The sequence below is a fragment of the Condylura cristata genome, unplaced genomic scaffold, assembly GCF_000260355.1.
Source record: "Condylura cristata isolate star-nosed mole 26May11 unplaced genomic scaffold, ConCri1.0 scaffold00022, whole genome shotgun sequence".
Classification (NCBI taxonomy): domain Eukaryota; kingdom Metazoa; phylum Chordata; class Mammalia; order Eulipotyphla; family Talpidae; genus Condylura; species Condylura cristata.
The window spans coordinates 26,673,290-26,697,546 of record NW_004567123.1 but is presented as its reverse complement, the minus strand read 5'-3'; the positions used below and the strand labels follow the sequence as shown (position 1 = coordinate 26,697,546).

General features: G+C 45.3%; 1 protein-coding gene across 1 annotated transcript in view; it reads left to right on the top strand.

Annotated features, from left to right (window-relative positions):
• Positions 1-24,257, top strand: part of PTPRT (protein tyrosine phosphatase, receptor type, T) — a 617,594-nt gene that overhangs the window by 149,073 nt on the left and 444,264 nt on the right. Inside the window, exon 6 of the mRNA XM_004687014.2 lies at positions 11,490-11,783. Coding sequence (XP_004687071.1) covers positions 11,490-11,783 — 294 coding nt within the window. The remainder of the gene's footprint in view (positions 1-11,489; positions 11,784-24,257) is intronic.

Below are 24,257 nucleotides of genomic sequence, written 5' to 3'. Positions count from 1 at the left end.
ATCAATCTAGCTGCTTCTTCATGGAACTAGGCTGAGTGAAAGAAGACAATCTCCAAAATTTATGTATTGTTGAAAATTCTAGAGTGGTTCCTAAAGGTTAAGTATAGGATGAGAGCTTAAGGAGGGGATGAATGAGGTTATGAAAAAGCAACATGAAGATCCTCATGGTGGTAGAAAGGCTTTGTATCTTGACTGTGTCAGTGTCATCTTCTACTTTACTGTAGTTTTTTCCATGATGTTATCGGGGGGAGATTGGGGGACATATGCCAGGTGGGATTAATTTGAAACCTTTTATACCCATAAAATTTCAAGTTTGTTTTGTCTTATATCTTGAAGTAGGATTTTGTCTCAGGGCTAAATCTTGTTGAAAACCTGTCATTTGGTGGATCCCTATAGAAGTTGTGATATATTTGTTTGGCTTCCCATGCCGATATAGGAGAAGTATGCAATTGCCATGTTAGAACTATCTAGAGCAGTGCCTGAAAAGTGATCCCACGCCATACATGGGCTTCTTCTCCCTGCCTCCTCTCTCCCATTCCCCTCATATTCTCTCATGTCAGAGAAGGACCCAACCACGGGCACCTATGATGGTGGACATGAGGTCACTCATCCTGTTCTCAGAGTTCAATGTCCACTGACCCCTTGGGATGGGGTCAGGGTCTGTGGGACCACTCAGTATTTTGTTGTTTCAAAAAGCTGCTATTCAAACTAATTCTCTTCCAATTGGAGATGGCAAAGCCCAGAGGTAACCTCAGGAGAACCAGGGGAGATTTGGAAGAGGCTAAATTTTCAGTTCGTTTACATAAATGGGGGCGATCATCCCCACAAACTGAGCCGGCTGTTATGGGTAAGCCTCTTAATCCACCTGGACATCCTTTCCTGACACTCCGGAGCAGTCAATACTTCTAGTCTCTTCTAGCCATTTCAGCAGCTTCAAGATTAATTATGTATCTCCCCCTGCACATAAGGATAGGCCAGGAGAGAAATTTGCAAACCAACAGTATCTCTAAAAGTCTCGACCCCCCTTCCTTTTCTGTCTTAGGGTGCCTGGTAGCATAGCAACTGATGAAGCTGCCTGGACTCAGGTTGCCATGAATTAAGTGTGTGAGTTACGTGTTCCTTCCCTCTATCCCATCACCCCTTTTTCTTCTACTCTAGCTTTTCTCAGGCATGTTCTGTTAAGGCAGCTGCCACGCTTCCCTCTGGTGCTTGTTGAGTGAGAGTTGCCCATCCCAGTGGGAGATTAGCAGCTTCCTCATGCATAAAGCGGAAATTGATTTCATGGGCTGTGCTACATGAGCCCAAGATGCCCCGAGTGCTGAGAGGCGCAGTGTGGGGATCACCGGAGGCTTGAGAAGCTGGTTCAGTGATCCATGATGGAGGGCTAGGGGAAGGGGCAGAGGGCCAGTGTGGGAGGCCGGGCGCGGGCGTGCGAGAAGGGAGTAATTCACATTTATCTAGGGCCTGTCATGTGTCAGCCATTTATATTTGGTCTTCAGAAGGAAGATAGGATCCATTACCCTGGCTTTACACATGAAGAAACAAGAGGCTCAGGAGGATTCTATGACTTGTTCAAAGTCATCCAGTTAAGGAATAGCAGATGTCCGGCAGCCTGCATGTGTCTGACCCAGAGATCTTGTACTTTCCAGTACACGAGGCAGCCTGGTTCGACCTACGGCGGGTCAGGCAGGGCAAGCGCAGCGGGCAGGGGAGGGCGGTGGCTGCCCGTGTGCACACAGCAGGCTGGCTCAGCCTGTTGAATTCTGGCTTGCGTGGCTGCACCTCAGCCCTCCTCCAGGGACTATGCCCTGTCCATGCAAGCGCCGCCTCTCGGCCCCATGGCTGTGGCCTGGTGCAGCCCTCCCTCGTATCACCCCTCCATAGCTGGCATCGCTTCTCTTCCTGCACCCCCACTTGCTCGCGAGCAGTTGTCTAAAAGGAGCAGCTGTCTGAAGCGTGTGCCAACTCCACCTTACAAGGCTTCAGGGGAGTCCAGGCTCCCCAGGAAGACCCTGCCCGAACAGGTCCCTGTTGCCCTCTCTGGTCACCTTGTGCCCTTCTCCCCCTCTCCCCCGCCATCAACGTGTGCACCTTTCCCAAACCACCCAGTCTCCTCTGATGTCCTGGCCTTCTCCTCTCCAGACTCCACCTTTTAAAACCTGCTGGCAATTTCATTTCTTTGGGAACGAACCCCCTTCTGCATCTCACTCTTCTTTGTGGCCACACGACCGAGACTGGCCACGATCTGGCCTTCATCACTCACTCTGCAGGTCACTGTTTTCTGCATCTGCTGACTTCCTGGCTTCTTAGTTTCTTTCAGCACAAAGACAGTTATTTGCTTTGACTCACTGTCCTCAAAGAGTAGCAGAATCTGCCCTCAGAGCTTATTTGCTGAACAAAAGACCTCACCTCCCCAGCTCTCCCCGCGCCCCTCTGGCTGACATGATGTCAGGAAGCCTGGGCAGTGCAGGGCAGCACCTGGCTCCCAGGCTAGAGCGAGGCAGCCTGGGCACCCCGCCGCCCTATCCAGCTGCGTGACCTCAGTGAGTGACGTAACTTCTGCACCTTAGTTTCCTTTTGTGACAAAGGAAGGTAATTATTCTGCTTCTCTAAATCAGAGTCCAGGACAGCAGGTTTCAGTTGTACTAGGAGCTTCAGAGAGTCTTTAAGGAAGGGAAAAACAGTGTGGGATAGTGGCCAGAGAGCACGGGGGACAATGAGGGGAGACACTGGGGTGGCTGGGAATTGCAGCAAGCTGTGCCAAGCACACCGGGGGCTGGGGAGGCAGGGGACTTGGTGCAGATGTGGGGCCTGGCTGTCCGCAGGAGGACTCAGGGCAGACGCCCAGAGCCCTGAAGAGGGAGGCCCCCCTGATGGTGCCACTTCTGTCCAGGCCTGGCCCACTTCTGCTGACACCTCTGATGCACCAGGAAGAGCAGCTTCTCCCTCGCCCCATGCGCTGGTCACCATGTAAGGCAACCACCCCCACCACCCCACCCCAACCCTGCGCCCCCAGCAGATAAACCAAAGCAGAGAGAAAGAACTCAAAGGCCCAATCCGAGCATCACAGAGCCAGTTATGATGGGGGCCCAGTGGGGATGGGCAGGGGCTGTTGTTGAAGCTGGAGAGCCAGAGGTAATAACTGACAGGCGCCTCTGGTTTCCTCTTCTGTGGAATGGATACTCTGCCGGTGCCTACCTTATGGTGCGGGACGAGGCGAAATGAGTTGAAATTTGTAAATCTCGGAAGCAAGCTGGCATGGAGAGTGAGTAGAGTTGCCTGGGCCATGCTAATAACAGCTGGCCCATCTTGTGGGTGTGTGAGCTTGGATGTTTCTAGAACTCAGTTGTCTCCAATGGCTGGAGTACGGGTTCTTTCCACACCGTTCTCAGCCAGCCTGCCAGGTGAGAGGTGCCAGGTGAGGGGTGCCATGCTCCAGGACAAGATGCTTCTATGGTAAGGTCCCTGATGCCAAATATTTAGAATCCTGGCCTCCTTTTCCTCACTCTGGAGAGAGAGACTCTTGATTTGCACATTTTTACGATTTGATTAGCTAGTCAGGAAAGTAAGGCTAGCATGAATACTCTCTTCCTAATTTTGGGAAGTGGCCCTGTAAAGAGTAATTTTGAAAACGTCCAGGCGCTGGGGGAGAAAGAGGAGTCAGGAGGAGACAGGTTGTTTTGGAGCAGGAAGTCTCACCTGGTGCTAAGTTGTTACCAAGTTGCACACTTTTTACTGACTTCACTGAGTGTGGTGCTGTTAAACGGACTGAGGCAAGCTCTTAAGTGCATTTGTTCGTGAAGTGTTGACAGGTGGCATCACGTGCCCCACCTCGATCCCTGCTACAGGAGTGGGGAATTCACTTCACGGAATTTTCGTGTCTCCTTATGGGGTCCACAAAATACAGAGCATCAGTTCAAGGTAATAGCAGTGAGTGTGCTGGTCTGTCCTGAGGGTCTTGGATATGGAACCTTGCTTGCTCTTCATGGCGTGTCCTTGCGGGAGGTGTTAACTGTTAGCCTCCATTTAGACATGAGGAAACGGAGCCACGGGCAAGTTTAGCTTGCCTGGCCTCTGTAGCATCTTTGCATTTCTCCGCAACAGACTTGAAGACAAGAGTTTGCTAATAATTACTTTGAAAGCTGAGGGAAACACTGGTAAAGAGGGAGGAAATGAGACTGGAAAGGAAAGAAGGCTGAGAAGGGCTAATTCATGAGCTGGTAGCTCTGAGAGCTGGTGTCTGCTGTCCAGGCCCACACCATGTCATGTATATGAGTCACTGTCCAAGCCCATTGCCCCACCAAGGGTCGAAGAGACTAGGGAGTTTACCTGCCAGCTGCTAGCCACTGGCCCTGACCGGGAAAGGGCTGTTCTGGGGAAGGGCAGCACCCTGACTTGCCCAGTCTGTCCTGCAGCGGACCCATCACACTCTGGTGGTGACAGAAAGTCACCAGGCAGAGAGATGCAGGTGCTTTAGATGGGAAGTTACCAGTGCATGGTGCTGTACCCACTGAAACTCCTGGGTAGGCCATGGGAAGAGAGTGGCACCACTAGCGTCTCCTGCACACAACTCCAAGCCCACAGAACTGGGATTCATTGAACCCAGGCAGTCTGACTGCAGAATTCAGCTTTAATTAGCATACTTTGCATAAGAGACGTGAAAACATGAGGATGGTAGAGAAAGGGAACCCCTACCATGGGAAAATTGCTTTGGCTTCTAAGTACAGCAGTATTTATGCCAGAAAAGAAAGCGTGAATGACTGTGGCTCATGATGTCAAGTACTGGAGGGCTGCTGTGTCAGAGATGGAGGGGGCTGCCTGGGGTGCTGTGACCCCAGGATCAAACTCACCATCCAGCAGACCCTTGTGCTAGGACCTAGGGGCACAGACAAAAATGGCCTGGTCCATACCCTCGTGACAGGTCACCATCAGATAGCTGGCATCGTTGGCAAGCTCTGTGGTCATTTGTGTCCAGGGAGCACTCAGAGGGTTCTGTCCACTCAGAGGATGCTGGTACCGGTCCAGGTCTCCAGGCTGGTCCCAGCCCTCAATTGCCTTGACTCTTGGCTGCAAAATGCTTATAGTTAATTGCCTGTTGTAGTGGGTTGAATTGTGTTTCCCCCAAATTCATGTCCTCCCAAGAACCTCAGAATGTCACCATACTTGGAAATAAGGAGGGTGTTTGTAGCTCTACTTTACAAGCTCAAATGAGGTCCTGTTGTCTGATGTCCAGACGCGCCTGTCTCTGGAATTCAGAGATCCAAACTGACTAAGAGTTCCTGATTTCACCCAGTTTTCCTCACGTAAAAACCTATAAAATGGAGTAATGCACTTTGCTTTGTGGGACCACTCACTGCAGGGGAAAAAAGGATAAAAACTATCAGAGTGCTGAAGCACACTGATTGCATATTACTTGGAAGTCAAGTCTCATCTTTCTGTTGAGGCTTTTTGAGTAGATCCAGAAATAGCTGGACTCCCTCCTTGTTAGGGAACCCAGGGTGGGGAATTGGCTTGGCATGTGGGTAAGGAGCTGTTTGTGTTTGGTGCTTGGAATCCAGGCAGGTGAAAGGGGAGATTGGCTGCTAAATACTAGTTGTGGGTCTAGAACCCTGCAGAGGTCCTAGCCAGTCATAAAATCTCAAATTATAAGGAAACCTTATTTATGTACAATGCTTATCTTTGCAATAAGCAACTAGTGTTGGTCTATTAGAGGACATTTGTAGAAAGCAAAGAAGTAAGAAGGAAAGGAACATTCATTTCCTCACAAACCTAAGGGGAAACAAATCAACATTTTGGTATTTTTATGTCTTAGTGTTTTTGTTTTTAAGATTTATTTATTTATGCATACAGAACTGGGGTACAAGCCAGAGGCGTAGACGTGGTGAGAGGATTCACCAGAGACAGAGTGGGGAGCAGAACAGGCAGATCGACGAAGTATACTGCTGAGGGGAGCAGCGGGCGGGTCAGGAGAAGTCTGCCACGCCATGTGGATCTCCTCTGGGGCAGGCGGGAATCGAACTCATGCAGAAGTGGCTCTAGCTTCTTAGTGTTATGCTTTAACCCGCTGCGCCATCAGGGAGGGCCCATGTCTTGGTGTTTTTATGGGCACAGGTAGGAGGAATTTATTTTTGTTAATTTTAGTTTAGTTGAAATTGAATCTCTGTCTCTATGGACTGTTTTGTCTGAGAAAGAGACTATTCCAGGTAAATTATTCGTGTTTGCTTTCAGGATTTTCTCCAAACAAAGGATTCACCATGAACTTGCTCTAGTATCATCTCAGGGACACTAGGAAGAGAGGCATGGAGCTCCAGCACTTCTTACAGTTTGGATTGTGCCTTCAGCGGGGGCAGATGGGAGGTGATGCCTCTCTTCTAGATGTGCATAGAGAGAGACAGGTCTTGGGGTAGTTGTCGCCTCATAGGACCAGTCCTTTTGCTGCCACAGTTGCCCTTTCGTAGACACCATGATTTTGATTCATCCCAACATAGAATGGGGCCTGTCCTCTACTAATTTTTTTCTCTAATGAAGAGCAAGTAGACAGTGTGCTTTCTGCATTCAGAATCCAAGATGCTTTCTGTTGGTTCTAGAAGTGCATGACAGCTTAGCTTAGCTGGCTATAAAATCTCAGGGCATAAAACTCCTCCTAACACCTGGGCGAGTGTGGGGGTGGGTGGGGAGAGGAAAGAGAGGGGGCAGGGATGTTGGCTGGGGGTTCAGATACTAGTGAATCATAAAAGTATCTTCCCCTGAAGATGGAATAAGTTAATCTTTTTTTTCATTTTATTGGGGTAACACTGTTTTACAAGACAATAAGCGATTCAGAGCTATAGGTTCACACCCATAGGTTTCAGCAGCCACTTCTACCACCACCTGTAGCCCCCACCACAATCCACTGGGCCCCCTCCAGTACTGCTCTCCCTGCTCCCCCAATCCCTCTGGTAGCCTTTATTTTACCAACAGATTTCTGAAGACACTAACAACAGTAACAGGTGCATAAAAATGTGTACTATGTATTCGCTGCCACTGCTGTCATTTATGATTATTATTAATAAATCATCATCTTCACCATCAGGTCCTAGCATTTCATATTGAAATGAAGTCTGAGAATGGATGTTTTTAGCTTTTTTTTTGTTGTTTGTTTTGATGGAGATCTGTTTTTGTCTGGTAATGCTGTGGGAGTTTTCTTTAATCTTTCAAAAATATTGCCAGTCTGTGCTTAAGTTTGAGTCTCCTAATTGATTTTGCCCAGAACCCACTATGCTCTCAGTAGCCTATAAACTCAGACCACTATTTATTCCAAATACCTTTTCTCTAGTCTTTGATTATTGTTCTGTTCCACTTACTTGATGTTTTCTCCCCAAATGTTTGTAGTTCTTTTTTTTTTAAAGATTTATTTATTTGTGCATACAGAACTGGGGTACAGGCCAGAGGCTCAGGGGCGGTGAGAGGCTTCACCAGAGACAGAGTGGGGAGCAGAACAGGCAGATGGACGAAGTATACTGCTGAGGGGAGCAGCGGGCGGGCCAGGAGAGGTCTGCCTCGACATGTGGTCTCCTCCGGGGCAGCCGGCAGGCGGGAATCGAACTCATGCGGAAGTGGCTTTAGCTTCTCAGTGCTGTGCTTTAACCCGCTGCGCCACCAGGGAGGGCCAAATGTTTGTAGTTCTTAACTTAGCTGTCCTTTAATTTTTCTCTATAATCTCCCTCTTGCTAATGTTCATCTTTTTATTGCCACCCAACCTGTTATTTTGGGAAAACTCAATATTTTCTCTGCCCATTTAAAACATGACATGAAATGTTTATTGAACACTGACCATATGTTAGCCTAGGACACAAAGACTAATTCTTTGAGCATCTACCAGTGTGCTGGACTCTGATTTGGCTTAAAGCTCCTGCTTAGAGACCTCATGGGCCCGCGTCAGGAAGAATGAGAAGGAAGATCTACTGCTGACAGCTCAGTATGGGGAGAGCCAGGAGACATATGCTCACAGATTCCCTGTGGTCCTTAGCAGAGAATTTAGATACTTTGATAATTTGAATTGTAAAGCGATTTTTCAAACTGAAGATGGAAAATCTAAGAACTGTGAAGACTGAGTGATCTGTCCAAGGTTGTGGGGTAGCTGAGGCAAAGAAAGAGCTTGACTCTAGGCTCTAAGCTCCATCTCCCTTTTGAGCCTTAATGCGTTCTTCTGTGGAATAACGTGGCAAGCCAATCAGTGGGCTATCTAATTAGCCAGACCCTTTGGAGCATGTCCTCCATGGCTAGTCTCATGGGCCTGACAACTGAGTAATCATGAACAGATGAAAAGAAAAATGGGCTTGGTTTAATTACAAGTAAAAGCCAAGCCTTTCCGATTGGGAGAAATGTCATGTGCAGAAGCAGGGAAGAGGAAATGATGAAATAGGGGTCTGCGTATGGGGTGTGGGGTTGGGGATGGTGTGGACTGGGGGAGAGGGACTATCTTGTAGAACTTCATGGGTCAGTGGATAGTGGTGCCCTTGGCATGGTGATCAGGAGACCAGGTTATAGTCCCTTTGCACATGTCAAGGCTTGCTTCCCAAAATATTTGATTTTCTCAAGATATTTGATTTCTGTCTGGAGCAGAGAATAAGTATGCACAAAACTTGCTCTCCAGCTATTTGAAGCACTTTTGCTCTCTGTAGGAATTTCTGGGGAGTCAAACTGTTACAAGTGCTCACAGCAGGGACAAGAAAGACAGAATTGGTTTGGATATTGATGCCTGAAGACAAGCAGACTTACATAAGAGGGTCACCTCACTCCCCACATGTTGTCTGAGTCCTGGAAACTCAGGGGAAGTTTCTGCCCAGGCTCAGGGGGGCTCACAGAGACCTTGTCCTTGACATGCTTTGATGCCTGGCTGGAGGGAACCATTGCCATTTCCCAATTCAGGCTTCAGCTCCCTGAAAACCTCCCTTCTCATTTGTTCCCAAACTTTTTGAACAGAGAGTATTATCCAATGTTAAACTCGTACTCCTGGCTTTGCATACTTGATGGGGTGGGCTCAGGTAGAGGGAGGGGGTCGGTTGCTTTGTATGTGAAAAATCTCATGAATAAGAGCAAGAATGGGTCTGAGCAAAATCTTGTTAAGAAAATAGGTAGGAATTCAAGCTTCTTGTGATGCTGATAATAGTTGTTTGGAGAGATATAATACAAATAAATCTACTCTTTCTGTGCTTTTGTAGAAAAGTATTGATACCTACCAGAAACAAACAAACAAAAAATCATGCTGCTTCATCTCTGTTTTATTTTTCTTTCTGTCTCTCTTTGAATGACTCCTATATGTGTCTTTTAAGTAGTATCAGTTATAAGCCAGTATATTACTAAAAATGTGGGGGTAATAAAAAAATACTTTGATAACTTCCCTCTGCTAAGTACAGGACAGACGGTGGTGTTCTTCATATTCTTGGGATAGAGGGAGAGACAGCCATATTGGTTAGTACACCAGCAAAGCATTCAAGGTGCGGACATTTCTGTACTTTAGGGAATGATCGTTACTATTCTTAGAACTACAATACATGAAGAGACCAAACGTTTGGAAAGATTAATATTTTATTTATTTATTTATTTGGTGGCCAGCAATTTACTGCTAATGCCTGAAATAGGAGAGCAAAATCCTAGCAGAAGGTCGATGGAAAATAGCTTAATGTGGCCACTTGCTCAAGCCCCAAAGTATTGAGTCTGATGTACTTAATTCTGTCCAGGGCCAGTGTGTGAATAATTAGATTAAGGAATTGGGCAGAGTCATCACAGAGCTACAAAATATCACCCTTGAGACCTCATTGGAGACTGATAGGAACTCTGGAGACTTGATAATGGTGATCAAAGCATCTATATATTTAAAATGCACAAAGAAAGCATCCAGAAATTATCTGCCTGCCAACTTAACTTCTCTACCTGGAACAAATTATCCAAAAATCAATTTGCAAACACCTTTGAGATAACAAGGTCTTAACAAATAACCTCCGTGGCTTTGTAAAGAAAAGCATCTGGCTTGACTAATCTGCTTAATTTCCTTCTCTGACCACATGGTAGACTATAATGGAGGTGATCTGAAATGGTCCCTGAAGATTTGCTTCGAGACACGTTGAGAAAATATTGTCTTCCTCTGTCTCATAGCAATTATTCTATTTCTGGAGAAACTTGGTTGCTAGGTAATTAATTAGATAGAAAACACTGAATGAGTCTTATCTATCTGAAGCTCTCACCTGAGTTCCAAACTGAAACTTATACCTGCCTTAGCCTCCTGATTAGCCACGAGGTTCTTTACTTTACAATTTCTCAGCTACTTTTCTTTTGTACCGCACTCCTAAATGCCTCCCATGCCCTCCACTTCCTAGTTCTACGCTAAGAATTGTTAACTTGTTCATACCCCTTCCAGGTAATCTCATTCCTGGCAGTTAGCCCCAAGAAAATATGAGACAAGAAAGACTGAAATGGTTTGCACAAAGATATTCCTTGTGGCATAATTTATATTAACAAAACATGGAGACACTCACATCCTCCCACATTGGAGAACGGTGAGATTACCAGATGGAGAGTTCTGTAGCTATTAATGACAGTGGTGGTAAATCCATGTAGTACATAAGCAGAATCTGTAGGCTATAGTAAGTGAGAGAAGAAAGTCCATCCTACATTTATGCGTTTTTATAACCATGTGAAGAAGTTCTGTCTACAATGTGTGAATAAAAATTGGATTAGAATATGGAGAAATACAAATGGCTACTTGTTGGGTGATAGGGAAGGGACATGCTTGCTCTTCATTTGCATTATTTTGTCATTGTTCCACTGCTATTTCTGTTATCAATAGTAATAACAAACATATCTCCTTTAATATTAAGAAAATAGGTATCAAGAAGCAAACAGCTTTCCAACGGGAGAGCTGGCAGGCAAGCGGATTGGGCACACTTTACCTTACCGTGCTGGGGTCCTGGCTAGGTCATCTAAATAACTTGGATCTTAGTGAGGAGCCATCTAGAATTGAGGAAGAGGCTAAATTCTCACTGTACCATCATCCTTTTCCTCCTCAGACTCATGCCATTATTTGGGGGGCAACTTCCACTGACACTCTGTTTGTTCTTGGAAAAGAAATATTTAAAAACCTCAGATTCCCCTGGGGTTTGAAGCAAATTCCACATCAGTAAAGGTGGGTTCTCATGTGAGGATAGAAAGCACAACAGGAACCCAGGCAGCCTGGCTGTACTCTAGACCATTCTTTTCCTTCTTTCTGTTCCTTCTTTAACTGAAGACAGTATGGTAGGTACTGGCCACAGTTATTGAAGACATACTGAGTCGGGTATTTGCACACAAAAAACAAGAAAATGAAAGCAAGACATTAATGTGGTTACTAAAGGGACTTGGGGTGTTTTGTGACGGTGTGTGAATTTCTGTTGTCTGTGCTTACTTACCTGCTCGGATTCTACTCCATAGCCTCTTAGTCTGATGTCCTTTGCTCATGACTTGTCTTTCAGAACCTCCCACTCCTATCGCCCCCCCAGAGCTGCTGGCTGTGGGGGCCACGTACCTGTGGATCAAGCCGAACGCCAACTCCATCATTGGAGATGGCCCCATCATCCTCAAGGAGGTAGAATATCGCACCACCACGGGCACCTGGGCCGAGACCCACATTGTTGACTCCCCCAACTACAAGCTGTGGCATCTGGACCCCGATGTGGAGTATGAGATCCGGGTGCTGCTCACACGACCAGGAGAGGGAGGCACGGGCCCCCCAGGACCTCCCCTCACCACAAGAACCAAGTGTGCAGGTAAGAGCCTCCTGCCTCACTCCCTTGGAGAGGTCAGAGCTGAGTGGTCCTTCTCTTGGCTTCCTGTGATGACGTTGGTCTGCGGCATTGACAGTGGGTGCTTTCCCCATGGAGAGAACCCGCAGGGTCTTGGTTTTGCCTTCAACCAAAGGCTCTGGCAACATCGCTGGTGACCTCCTGCCTCCATCTGTGATTCTAAGAGCTGCCTGACCCCAGCTGATGCTGACTGTGTTTTTCCCTGAGCTTCCGGAGCCGTTTGCATGTCTGAGGTTTTGTCTGTAGAGTCTCTGGGGGCTCCTGGCTGTGTGTCTCTTAGGGTCTCTGGCTCTGTTTAAAACCAAGTGCTCTTGCTTTTGACTGTGTCCCATGAAGTTGTCATTTGAACTGTACTTGGAGTGTTTCTGGTTCTGAGCTTAACTTTGTCCCTGGGGATCCCCGAGGTGGGGCTGTGACCCTAATGAGTTCATGGTTTTGACAGTATTCCTTTGGTTCTGGTTCTGGTGCTGGTTCTGTGAAGGAGCTTTTGGCACCAACTGCATCTTGAGTGCCTGCTGTGTCTGAAAGCGTCACTCAGTGGATCTGGAGTGGCCAAACATTCTATAAGCTTTCTAGGTCTGTATCCCTCAGGGGCCCCTGGCTCCTACTTAAGAGTCTGGCTTGAAACTGTCTACAAGGCACTTCTGGATTTTAGATCCCTGCAGACTCTTGACTCAGTAGTCTCTGGGGGATCCTGAGTTCCCTGGGGGGTTCTGAAGTTCCTGGATGCTTCTTACATTTTGCTGGCTGCCACTGTGTCTAGGAGAGTTCTTCAGATGCAGCTATAATCCCTGAGCACCCTCCACTTCTCCAGTGCTTCTAATAAGGGATGTTGGCTGGGATTCTGTTTCTGACTGCATCCCTGCAATGTTCAGATGCTGAATACAGTTCAAGATATTAAAAAAAAAATAGCATTTATTTTTTTGGAAAAACCATGCTATTTATATTATATCATTTCCCTTCTAGGTAACCACTCAGTAAGCACTTTTATCTCAAATAAAATACATGAAGGGATTGAGACTCAACATTTTGCAACTTTTTGTCCAGAGTCATAGGATTGGGCCATGTTTCCATCTGGGTTCACACACGGCACTGCTGACTCTAATGTCCCTGATCATTGGTCACAACAGGGTGAACCTGCCATCAGCTTGGTGCCTGGGCTGGGGTGGGGAACCAGGGAAGCAGCTTCCCACAGGGTTCCACGGTTTTCTACCTTGGAAGGAAACCTTGGAACCATGGCTTCCCGGGGCAAAGATGTCACTGGCAGCTTGTGAGTGGGGCAAAGAGGACTAATTAGTGCCGCAACCTTCATGAAACAAAAAGCAAAGTCAAATACAATCAATTCTGCCATTCTGCAACATCTGTGTCCCTAAAAATCATGGCAGTCTGCAGTCTGAGGTCTGTACTCAGACCTCACCTGTGACATTTAAAAAAAGAGTCGAATCGAAAAGTCAAAATGGTGGCACAGTTTCACACCGATTGCTGGCTAAGCTGTGTTTAATACTGCGGGGTGCACGGTGACCTTGAGCAGACCTGAAGTGAGTGTGTGGAAGTGGGCGTCAGACAGGTTGCAGCTGTGAGCTCTGGAGCATGTGGGGAAGATCTGTCGGGCCGGGAAGTTGTACGACCTGATGCGACTCATGGCAACTCGAGGAACTGAGGGAGCAGAGATGCTTGAGGTGGAAGTGTTCTGTGTATTCTTAGGAAGCTCTGTTCAGCTGGGTGCCCGTCATGCTTTGCAAGTGCATCTGTGTACAAAATTTCACAGAGCCAGCTGAAGGTTGTGTTTTGCTACTGCACAGACTGTCACTCTGGACTTTGACTACGTCAGTCATATCCATGTTGCCAACGGAGTTCTAGCAGGACTGACAAGCTAAAAGATTCAGTAGTGGTGCTGGGTGGTGTGTCAGCCACAGTCAGTGACTATTTCCACAGTTGGGGATGTTCTTTAGAATGCTATTGGACTACTATGATGAGTGAAGATGCCATTTTCTCGATTATTTTCAAAAACAGGCCTTTGGTAAAATTTGTCATTGAAATCTGATTATGAAACTTAAGACTTTAAAAGCACATAGGATATGTTATTAAAGCAGGTAATATCTTATCTGAGCTTTGCAATTCAATATTCATCCATAAAAATAATTGATTTGATCCTGCCGATGAATTTTTTCTTTCCACGGGGTGAATCTAAGAGTTTCTATGGTTTTTGATCTTTGTAAATGATATTCAAAATACTTGAGCAGTCCCTGTGGACTTATTTGCTGATCATCATATAATACATTTTAAAATTCAATCGCAAGATGATCATCTCAATAAAAATTTACAATTTATTGCAAACTGTTACCACGGCCGTGTAATGGATTTTACATGTAGAAAACACAATTGTCTGACTATCACTATAAAAATTATGAGCTGAAATGCAGTTTGTGGCTTTATATTTCAAGAGATGTTGGTGTTTAAGTAAGTTATGGCAAAAATCTTGAAAACTCGCATTTTACAAAATGTGTCAAGAAGATCATCTTTTCTGCCTTGCTACTGATGGTGGAATATTCTTTGCCTTGTAATTAATTTTTAAGAAAATTCCAGACATGATATCCATTTGTGGATGTTGTTTTTTAGAGTTGGTAGTCTCAGTCTCCCCCCTCCCTTCCTCTATTCTATTATTAATCATGCTGGAAATGTACTCGTTATTTAACAAAACAGAAAATGAGAGAGTGTGGATTGTGGAAGGTATAATTTCTGCCCAGAGGAATTTATAGGCTGGGTTAAGATTCCAACAAGATAGCACAAGGAGTAAAACATAAACATCAAGTCTGGTGTTGAAATAGCATACTTGGTGGGGAAAAACAAGGTTTGTATAGGAAGAGCAATGCTCTTAGAACCTTCTAGTACAGTGGTTTTCACAGTGTGGCCCCTCCAGCAGCAGCTTCATCTGGGAACTCGGAGATGCGTGTTCTCAGGCTGCATGCCCTGACCTAATGGATCAGAAACGCTAAGAGTAGAGCCCAGAAATCTATGTGTAAGCGCCCACTGAGTGAGGCTGATGGACACCTCTATTGAAGAGCTTGGATGTGCTGAGACACCAACACCCCCACTTGGGTGGTACCCAGTTATACTGCTTGATCCTTGTGGCAGCAGATAGAAGGAAAATTGAGCCTCAGAATCATTAGAGCCAGGTGACAAGCCAGTGGAAGCATCTAGCATTAAGTTTCTTGATCTAAAGCACTGCCCTTACATCTCAGCTCTGTAGCTGGCCTCTCAAGGGTGGGCTTGGGTTGTGGGGAGGCTGGTGACGATGCCGACCAGCTGAGGCTGACGGCTGCCACACCCTGCACTTTATCCCTTTTCATCAAACATCTAGCAAGTCTCTTCCGTGCACCAAACTGCGTTAGGCACAGCTGGGAGAAGCTAGGGCAGTAAGGACGTGCAAGAAGCCAGCAGAGGCTTGACAGCAGGAAGCTCAAGTGCAGGCTTGTCTCAAGAAGATTTCAGGGGTCCGATTCAACAAGGACAGGTGGGAATGTATTCTAATTCTTCCATGTCTGACAGTTCACAGGCCAGGTAGAACCCAGCCCTTAAGGGTAGAGGTTGTCAAGAGTTTGGCTGGAGTGAAGCATCCCAGCCATATAGATTGAAGTTTAGAGCAAGACGCTGAGCCAGTGAAGCTGGAGCTGGGGAGACTCTCAGCTAGGAATCTGGAAATTGGGCATGATTAAAGAGAGCCAACTATGACACTCGCAGGCTTCTGGTTTGAATGACTGGAAGTGAGTGGTCGAACATTTCCTAAGATGGAAAATGCAAAAAGGGAGCAAGTGTGGGTTTTGAGTGTTGTGTTTGAGGTGCAGGTGCACAGAACAGGTGACGGCATATACAAATCTGGGGTTCAGAACCCAGTGGATTACCTTCGTGAGAGCTACCCGGTTGTGCCTAATTTTGGGATTCAAGGGATTTCTTAGTACCCATGAAAGTAATTTGAGTCTTTTTTTTTTTCATGCATTTCTCTTGAGATGTCCCATTTATTTCCTTTTCTTTTCTTTCTTTTCACCATGTCTCCTGAGATACAGGCCCCAAGAGCAAATGCGATAGGTGTATCAAAATGCTTTGAAAAATTCTAAATGCTTTATGGATACCTCCAATGAAGTGAATCATCATGTGTTGCTGCTATTGTTGTGGTAACAAAATACCCCTCAGCAGTGTGTTTCAGTCCGTCGGCCTGTTCTGTTCCCCACTCTGTCTCTCGTGAATCCTCTTACCCTTACCCCTGTACCTCTGGCCTAATCCCCAGCTCTTCCACACAATAAATAAATAGATAAACAAATAAAGTCCAAATCTATCTAGAAGGTGAGAATTAATGATCATACAAGCTGACTGTCCACTTAAGTTTATCAGGATGTGTTAAAAAATATTAGTCCCGGGCCCTCCCTTGTGGCACAGTGGGCTAAATGAAAAGCTCAGTACTAGGAAGCTAGCTAATGTCAGCTGCTTCAGCATGAGTTTGATCCCCAGCCAGGGAGGTGACCACATGGCGTGGCAGACCTCTCCTGACCCGCTCGCTGCTCCCCTCAGCAGTGTACTTCGTCGATCTGCCTGTTCTGCTCCCCACTCTGTCTCGGGTGAATCCTCTCACCTACCCTGCACTTCTGGCCTGTACCCCAGTTACGTATGCATCAATAAATAAATCTCTAGAAACAGTATTAGCCCCCACATACAGTACAGTGAGTTGTACTTATTCCTGTAGCTATGAAAATCTTGCCATAACAGGAAAATGGAAAACTGTAGTCGTGAAAAGAGACTTCCTAGTGTGAGTACCTGTTGTGCCCATGATCCACGTGCAGGGCCTGCTTCTGTCAACCTGCTCCTGCAGCAACTAGAGGGGTGGGTGTAATTTCCTCTACTGACTGCCTGGCAGGTAAGCAGCTCAGCCAAGAGCAAATGGTGTCACAGCCAGGTGCCCCAGCTGAGAACTGAGCCTTTAAGCATAGAGCAGCAGAGCCTAAGCTCTCTGATATGACCCCAGAATCCAGCATCCTTAGGAGAGCATGATGCACCACGACCAAGCTGAGTTTATTTCAGAAATGCACTGAGATGAAAAATGTTGAATATTGGAAAAACTCTTGGTGTAATAGTTTTTAGTAGGTCATATCAGCAGGTCAAAGGATAAAAACCATCAGTTCCTCTCAAGAGAGGCTGAAAAGTAATTTGAAAAAAATCAGCCTTCATTATGGATCAGAATTCTTAGTAAGCTAGGAATGGAAAGGCACTTTCTTATTTCTAGAAGAAAATGTTCTTACGGCCTCAAAGCCTAAGAGAATAAACTAAACCCAAAAAATGCTATTAGAACTACTATGAGATTTGATGCTATGGTCAGACACAAAGCAAATAAACAGGAATCGATAACTGTGTGCCAGTAATAGCCATTTTGAAATATAAAAATGTAGCTTATTCTCAAATGTAATTAAAATATGAAATACTTAAGAGTAAGCCAAGAAATGTGCAGAATCTATATGAAAACACATAGACCGACAACATTTTATTGAGGATGGCAAACAAGCCTTGAATAAATGGAGAGATACATCATATTGTTGGATTAGCAAATTTAATATTGTGAAGACATCACTTCTGCCTAAATTAATTTATGGATTTAATACAATTGCAATCAAAATCCTAGTGGGATCCTGTTTGCAACTTGACCAAGTGATTTCATAATTGATCTGAAAGAATGTACAAGAGAAAGTCATCAGGAACACTTAGAAAAAGTGGGGAGTCTTCTCTGTGGGATGCCAATAGTGATTTTTGATATAATAATTAAAACCCAGGAAAGATCAAATGTATAGTGAAACCGGATCTAAAAATTTGAGTGGGGAATTGCTTAACAAATAGTATATATATATATAAGTGGCTGGTCATTTGCAGAATTCATTGTATAGGTGTCAAAACAGGCCAAATAAATTCTGGTCAGATTAACAACTTGAAAGTAGAAAAAGGGCAAGAACTAATTGAAAATAAAGAAAACATTATTCTTAGAAGCCTTTCAGTTTATGGAAAGCAAACACTACTCTGAGTTATGATTTACGAATTTTATTGTATGAAAAGAAATGATGAAGGGGAAAGAAAGAGAAATATCTTTGGTGCCATATTAACAAAATTAATAAAAATGTTATAGACTAGATGTAGGAAAATCTGACAACATTGAGTCAAAGGCTTACTAGTATCTTTACACATAAAGAACTGTAACAAGTCAATAAAATATAATTATGCTGTAAGAAAAAAAAGGATAAAAGGTATAAACAGGTCATTGCCGAACAACTGCGAGTGGTGAAAACAGTTAAAATTTGATTGTTGCAGATAATCAAGTAACTACATTTTAAACCTTGAATGTTACTGAAATATATCTGTTTTCATTGGTAATAACGAGCATTGTCAGGGTACAACAAAGTCGGCTCTTATAACCATTTCTGCAGGTGGCTCAACTGGCACAGCACATTTAGAGGACAATTTGCTGGTACTTTTCCTGACATAATAATCAGAGCTGCTCCAGAAGAGTTGTATACATAGAGGTCATCGCTGCATTATTTATCAGGGCAAAAATCTTGGAAATCACTTAAATGCACCAACACGAGGAAAATAGTTAAGTCAGTGTTTGTGTAGGCATCCAGTGGAGATCGGTACTGCTGTGACGTGTTTCACAGACCAGCTAATGACATCGGTCAATGTTCATGCCACAGTAAGTGAAAAAAAAAAAAAAAAAAAAAAAAAAAAAGCCAGCTCCTAAAACCGCATTATGTTCCAATTTGGGGAAAAATGAATTAGGCAGCCTGGGTGTCATTGGGGCCAAGTTATTTAGTGAGAGCTATACAAAGTGTTGACGGAACCCCCATTCTAAACTGCACACGTGGTCCCATCCAGCCCTGAGATGTCTGAACATCCCGGGGAAGGCATACCTGCCCACCACCCGCCCTTCACTGCTTGCCCTCATATTCTGGAACAGGCTTCCCCCGAGGCCCTTGCGCCCCTTCTCCTCCACCCTCACGAAGCGATGGGAACAGGTTCCGACGAACAAAGAGGCATCCTTCCTCAGACTTTGGAATCCTTTCAGTGAACAGAGGTATTTTCCCTTCTTGACTTCCTCTCCCTACTTTGCCACTGCAAAGCCTTCTCCCCTCCAGAGCCATCCCAATGGTCCCAGATTGATTTCCGGCATCAGGTCCAGGCCCTTTGTACATCTTTTTCTTTGTGCTGACTGTGAAGGGGTGTGTGGGGGGCAAGACTCGGGCTGCGATCCAAAGCTTTCTTTCAGTGGCAACAACCCTCTCTTAAAATACATGTATTTTACTCCATCTGCACTCGTGTGCATGCACAGATGACACAGGTATTAGACAGATATGAGACAGTGCATCTGTAATATTTTCTATTTTTGCTATGCTGTATAAAATTTATATACTCTCGCAGTTGTGTAAGTTCCCCCCTTAGAGTCGAACGTGCTTCTGAATGATTGCATACATTGTAAATCACTCCAGATAAATATGAGAGGTTAATTTTTATTACAGTTAGTGGATCGTTGACATTCTTGGGAGGTACAGGGAAAGTTCCTGTTCACTTTCTGAGTCCTGGCTTGCAAAGTAAGCTGAGTGCTTGTGGAACAAGGGCCAGGCCAAGGGGGAGTTTCATCTGAGTTTAAACTGCATTCTGTCATCAGGATGCAGGACCTCCTTGGCAATTTGCCTAACCTCTTTGAACCGTCTCCTCATCTGTTAAATAAGGATAATGCTACTTAACTTCACTGGGTGGGAACAAGGGTCATTCATATTAATGATGGCTCTTAAGGTGCTGAATTTGCTTACAGCCCCACAAGAAAGACACTTGCCATATACTTGCCATCATCACCATCACTACCCAGACTTAAGGGCTAAGTGCTTTATTCCAGGTCATGAAGCTTAGAAAGTGCCTGAGGTTGAAGCCTGTGGAGTCTATCCCTGCTCTTCACTCCCCTGAGGTTTATCTGAGGATACCTGTTGCAATGCCTAGGACTTAATAGGTGCTCAGTAAATGGGAGCCTTTGGCAGCTTAACACCCTGGAGACACCTGTTTTCTCCCTCACTAGTAAGTCCAAAGATTTTTATTGCAGCTAGTCCAAGAAGCAAAGGATAATTGCTTGCTGCGCCCACAATGGATCTGGAGGACTCATTATTTCACAAGCATGGTGTGTATCCACCACCAAAGTAATGTCAGAGCCAGAGGGAATCCCACGGTAGTTAGCCCACTGCCAGCCACTGGAACGCAGAAGGTCCCGTCCCCCCTACTCCCAAATAAGAAGAGGTTCATGCAGGACCAAGAGCACAACCCTGACTTGGTCCATGCCTGCAGAGACAGACAGCTGGAGCCTCGGGCCTGGTGCAGTCACACCCACTGTTGACTTACCCACAGCTTTTGGAGACTCTTGAGCAGGAGCTGAGAGTGACACTGGGTTTGGGCTGTGGACCCAGCTGCATGTGGCTTTCAGCAGTCTGCCGCCTGGATTTCCCCAGCCAGGAAGGTCCTGACTCCTTAGAAGTGTGTCAGCCAGTGGGGCCCAGAGTGAAAGCAGGGGCCCATGCTGGCCCCAGTGGGGGCGGGGTGAGAGGAGATCCCTCTGTGTCCTCTTCATCTTCATGTTTGGAGACAAATAATGGCGTTCAGTGAATTTTTAAAATAGAAAAACTCTCCCATGTACCAGTGAAGTTTTCTTCTTGCTAGTGCCTATCTCTCAACCTGGCTTTTTTTCTGTGACAGGTCCTTGAGGTGTTTTGACACCTTTTTCATGGCTCTGAAGCATTCTCTAGAGCCAGAGAGCAGAACCCGCTGGCCGATTCCTGTATGGTTGGGTGTCTGGGCGTTTCCAAGCCGCCGTCCTCTTCCTTCCTGTAGCCCTCTGTTTGGATTATTTCCTTAGAGTAAATTTCAAAGAGTGAGGTATTAAAGGATAGAGACATCCTTATGGCTTTTGCTACATCTCACAGATTGCTTCCAATGAAATAATTATGCTATTTTATAATTATGTGAGTACTTTCAGTGTAACCTTGACAGAATTGTGTACTATCAATTCTTTTTATTTTGCCAATTTCATGCATGTGAAGTGATATTTCAAGTCTACTTAATTCAAGTCTATCTACAGCCTCTGCTTCGACATTCTCCTTTGCCTTCCTCACTTGTGCCCACAAATCTAGTCTTTTCTCAGTTCCTGGAGAAACACCAGTGCTCTGGTATCTTTCCTGCCCGGGGCCTTTGCTCAGCTGTCCCCATTCCTTGCAACTCTCTCCCTCTCATGCTCCAACTCCCCTTCCTCAGCGAACTCGCCATCCTCCTTAACCTCTCCCTTCATAAGTGACTTCATAGAGAATCCTACCTTGACAGCCTTGTAGAAATTAAGCTCCTTCCTACTTCTGTTTCAACTATCTATAGCTCTGCACAGAATTTATCCCAGTTTGTCATCCTTGAATGATTTGTGTGTCTACTGGTTGATGCCAGGCCTGTCTTCAGAGCAGTGCCTTCCTCTGCTTCAGCTCTTCCTGGAATTGTGCCACAGAGTAAGCTTTCGACAGACAGGTGCTGAAGTCATCAATTTTATGAAGCTATAATGTCTGTGATACTCAGACATTGCTAATTTCAGTAAAATCAGAAAATGTGGGGATAGAAATTTAAGTGACATGACATGGCATGACTCAGCCATAAGTTACTCTATTTGTGTGTTTCATAGTCTTATGATTCTATTAACTCTTTCATCAATATGGGTTTATTTGGGTCTTGATATATGGTGAGCCTCAACATGGGTTATGTTAACCTGTTATCCCAACACCACTGGTGGTACCCCAAATAGTGAGGGGTTGGGAAGGGAAAAAGGAAAGTCTTTGGGTGAGAGAAGGAGAGGAAGCTTGAGCCATATTCAAAGATGCTTTGAGAAGGGCAGACTGCTGGGCCAGGGTCCTTATAGGGGACCCCCTGAGCTGACACAGCAGCAGTAGGGCAGACACCTGGACTGGTTAGGGAAAGTTATGTCAGGAATCAAGCCCAAGCCCACCTGTCCAGATGGTCAGTTCTACCTGCATCTATGATTTTACAGTGCTACCTTTCTAGACTTTTTATAAGCATTATTTCCATGGGTCCATTTTACACAGACTCTCTCAGGGGTGAAGTGACCTTTCCTACATCTCAAATCTTGGACGATTGTGCAATAACATCTCCTGTATTGGACTTCTGCCTTCCATGTGTTATGAATCTTGGATTAGCCAGATGACTTGGGGGAAAGGTGGGAACATTGGGGCAGAGGACATACGAATGCTGATTCATTGAATGTTTTGTTTTGCTTTTTCTTTTATTTGAAGGTTAAGCAGCAAATCCATTTAAGCTTGGCCCAGGCTATTTTATATAGGACAATATATGAACTAAACACAATAAAACTGGGCCCAGAGGAGTAGCCATGAGAAGAAAGAAGTCAATAACGTGACCCTTAATTGCCTTTACAGTTGGTGTGTGCTCGACTGCTGTTCCCACCCCAAGAGTTTGATCAAAGCTTGCATCTTAGACACAGACACCTGAAGGGCCTCACGGACAGTGAGGGGCCTTCCCACTGTCTTGAGCTCTATTAGACTCCTTGCTGGGAACAGAGCCTTGTGAATTATACCTGTGAGTCTGGCTGGTACTTTGAGAGGCTTGAAGAATAAATGAGCATGTATCCTCACTTAGGTGTGGTTCTCAGGGTGATGACCTTGGTATTATGGGAAGCTTAGGGTTCCAGGCAGTGGGAAGTATGGTGTCTATTATATGGCATACAAAGACCGGAAGAGCCTGACACTTTACTCTGACCACATATTTTCAATGACACTGGATTTTAATTATGTGTGGAATATAGAAAAACAAAACAGTCAGACAAAACCAAACCCTCCAAAAGCCTAGAAACCTGACTGTGAAATTGAGGCTCTGAGAAAAAAAGAATGGGTAGCAAAGAGCAGAGCGGGCCCAGTGGTTGGTGGTGGAGGGCTGTGGGTACCTGGGCGGTAGGTGTAGTGTGGGAACATACACCTCAAAAGCTGTACTCCATACCTTTCAAACCATATACAGTCTTGTAAACCAAGGTTACTTGAAAAAAAAAAAAAAAATCAGGGCTCTCTCTGATAGCACAACGGGTTAAAGCACCAATCACATTATGAAGCTCTCTGAAGCCACTGTAGCACTTCAATCCCCAGCCAGGGAGCTGACCCACATGGCGTGGCAGACCTCCTCTGACCCACCCGCTGCTCCCCTCAGCAGTGGATTTCAGTAGATCTGCCTGTTCTGCTCCCCACTGTCTTTTGTGAATCCTTTCACCCACCACACTTCTGGCTTATACCCCAGTTTTGTATGCATAAATAAATAAATCTTAAAAAAAAAAATCAAAGACTCTGGATGAAATATATTACCAAGCAGAGTGCTTGGCCCCAGGGGGAAAGCAGGAGGGAGAGGCGGAACAAGATGTTTGCCTGCCAGTCAGAGAGGCCTGGAGCCGTTAGCTGTTCAGACTTAGCGGTACACGGTGGAAAATTAAGGTGCATATTCACATTTTGGTGGCATTTTGTAGTGATGAAATAGCTATTCTTTTAAAAACGCAAACATGTGCATCTCCTTGGACAAACGAAGTCAGCATGTGCATTTGCTCTGGTGACTTGGCAGTGTTCAGTGTTCACATATAGAAACTTTGGTAAGTACTAGCATGTACTGAAAAGTTCTGTGCTCTAGGGACATGGCACTAAGTATGCTGAGTAGAACACACAGGGTCTTGGCTCTTATGGATCCAGAGACTAATGGGGACCATCTGCGCCAAAGATATGGGTATTCAGTCTGTCCATAATGTGGAATACTTGCGAATTCCATACCCGTAAATGTATCTACTTTCTGAAATTTAGTTGTGACACCTAAATTGTAGTTATGCTTTCACAGGTATTTGCAGATGTGTGAAGTGGTGAAAATTGAGTCGCCTAATGTACAGATTCCCAGCTGAGGTTGAACGGGGTGAGGCTCTGCTGTCTTATCGTAGGTCCCCTACTGGAAACAAATACCCTTTTCACAGCCTATTTAATGCCATGTTTTCCCCATTTTTGTGCTTTTGGTTGTGATTTCTCTGGTTACAATGATCCCCAGGTGTAGTGCTGAAATGTGGTCTGGTGTCCTAAAGTACTAAAGTACAAGAAAGTGATGTGCCTTCTGCAGAAAATGTGTGTGTTAAATAAGCTTCATTCAGACATGTGTCACAGTGCTGTTGGCTGAGTCCAGAGTTTATGAACCAACACCAAGCTAAGGTGTCTTTCAACAAAAATGTACATAAAACTGTTAGAAGCAAGGGAGGTCCTGAAGGAACTCTGCAGAGCTTTGCGGACTCCACCCCCTACTCCAATTATTGAAACTACAACTCCACCCCCTACTCCAGTC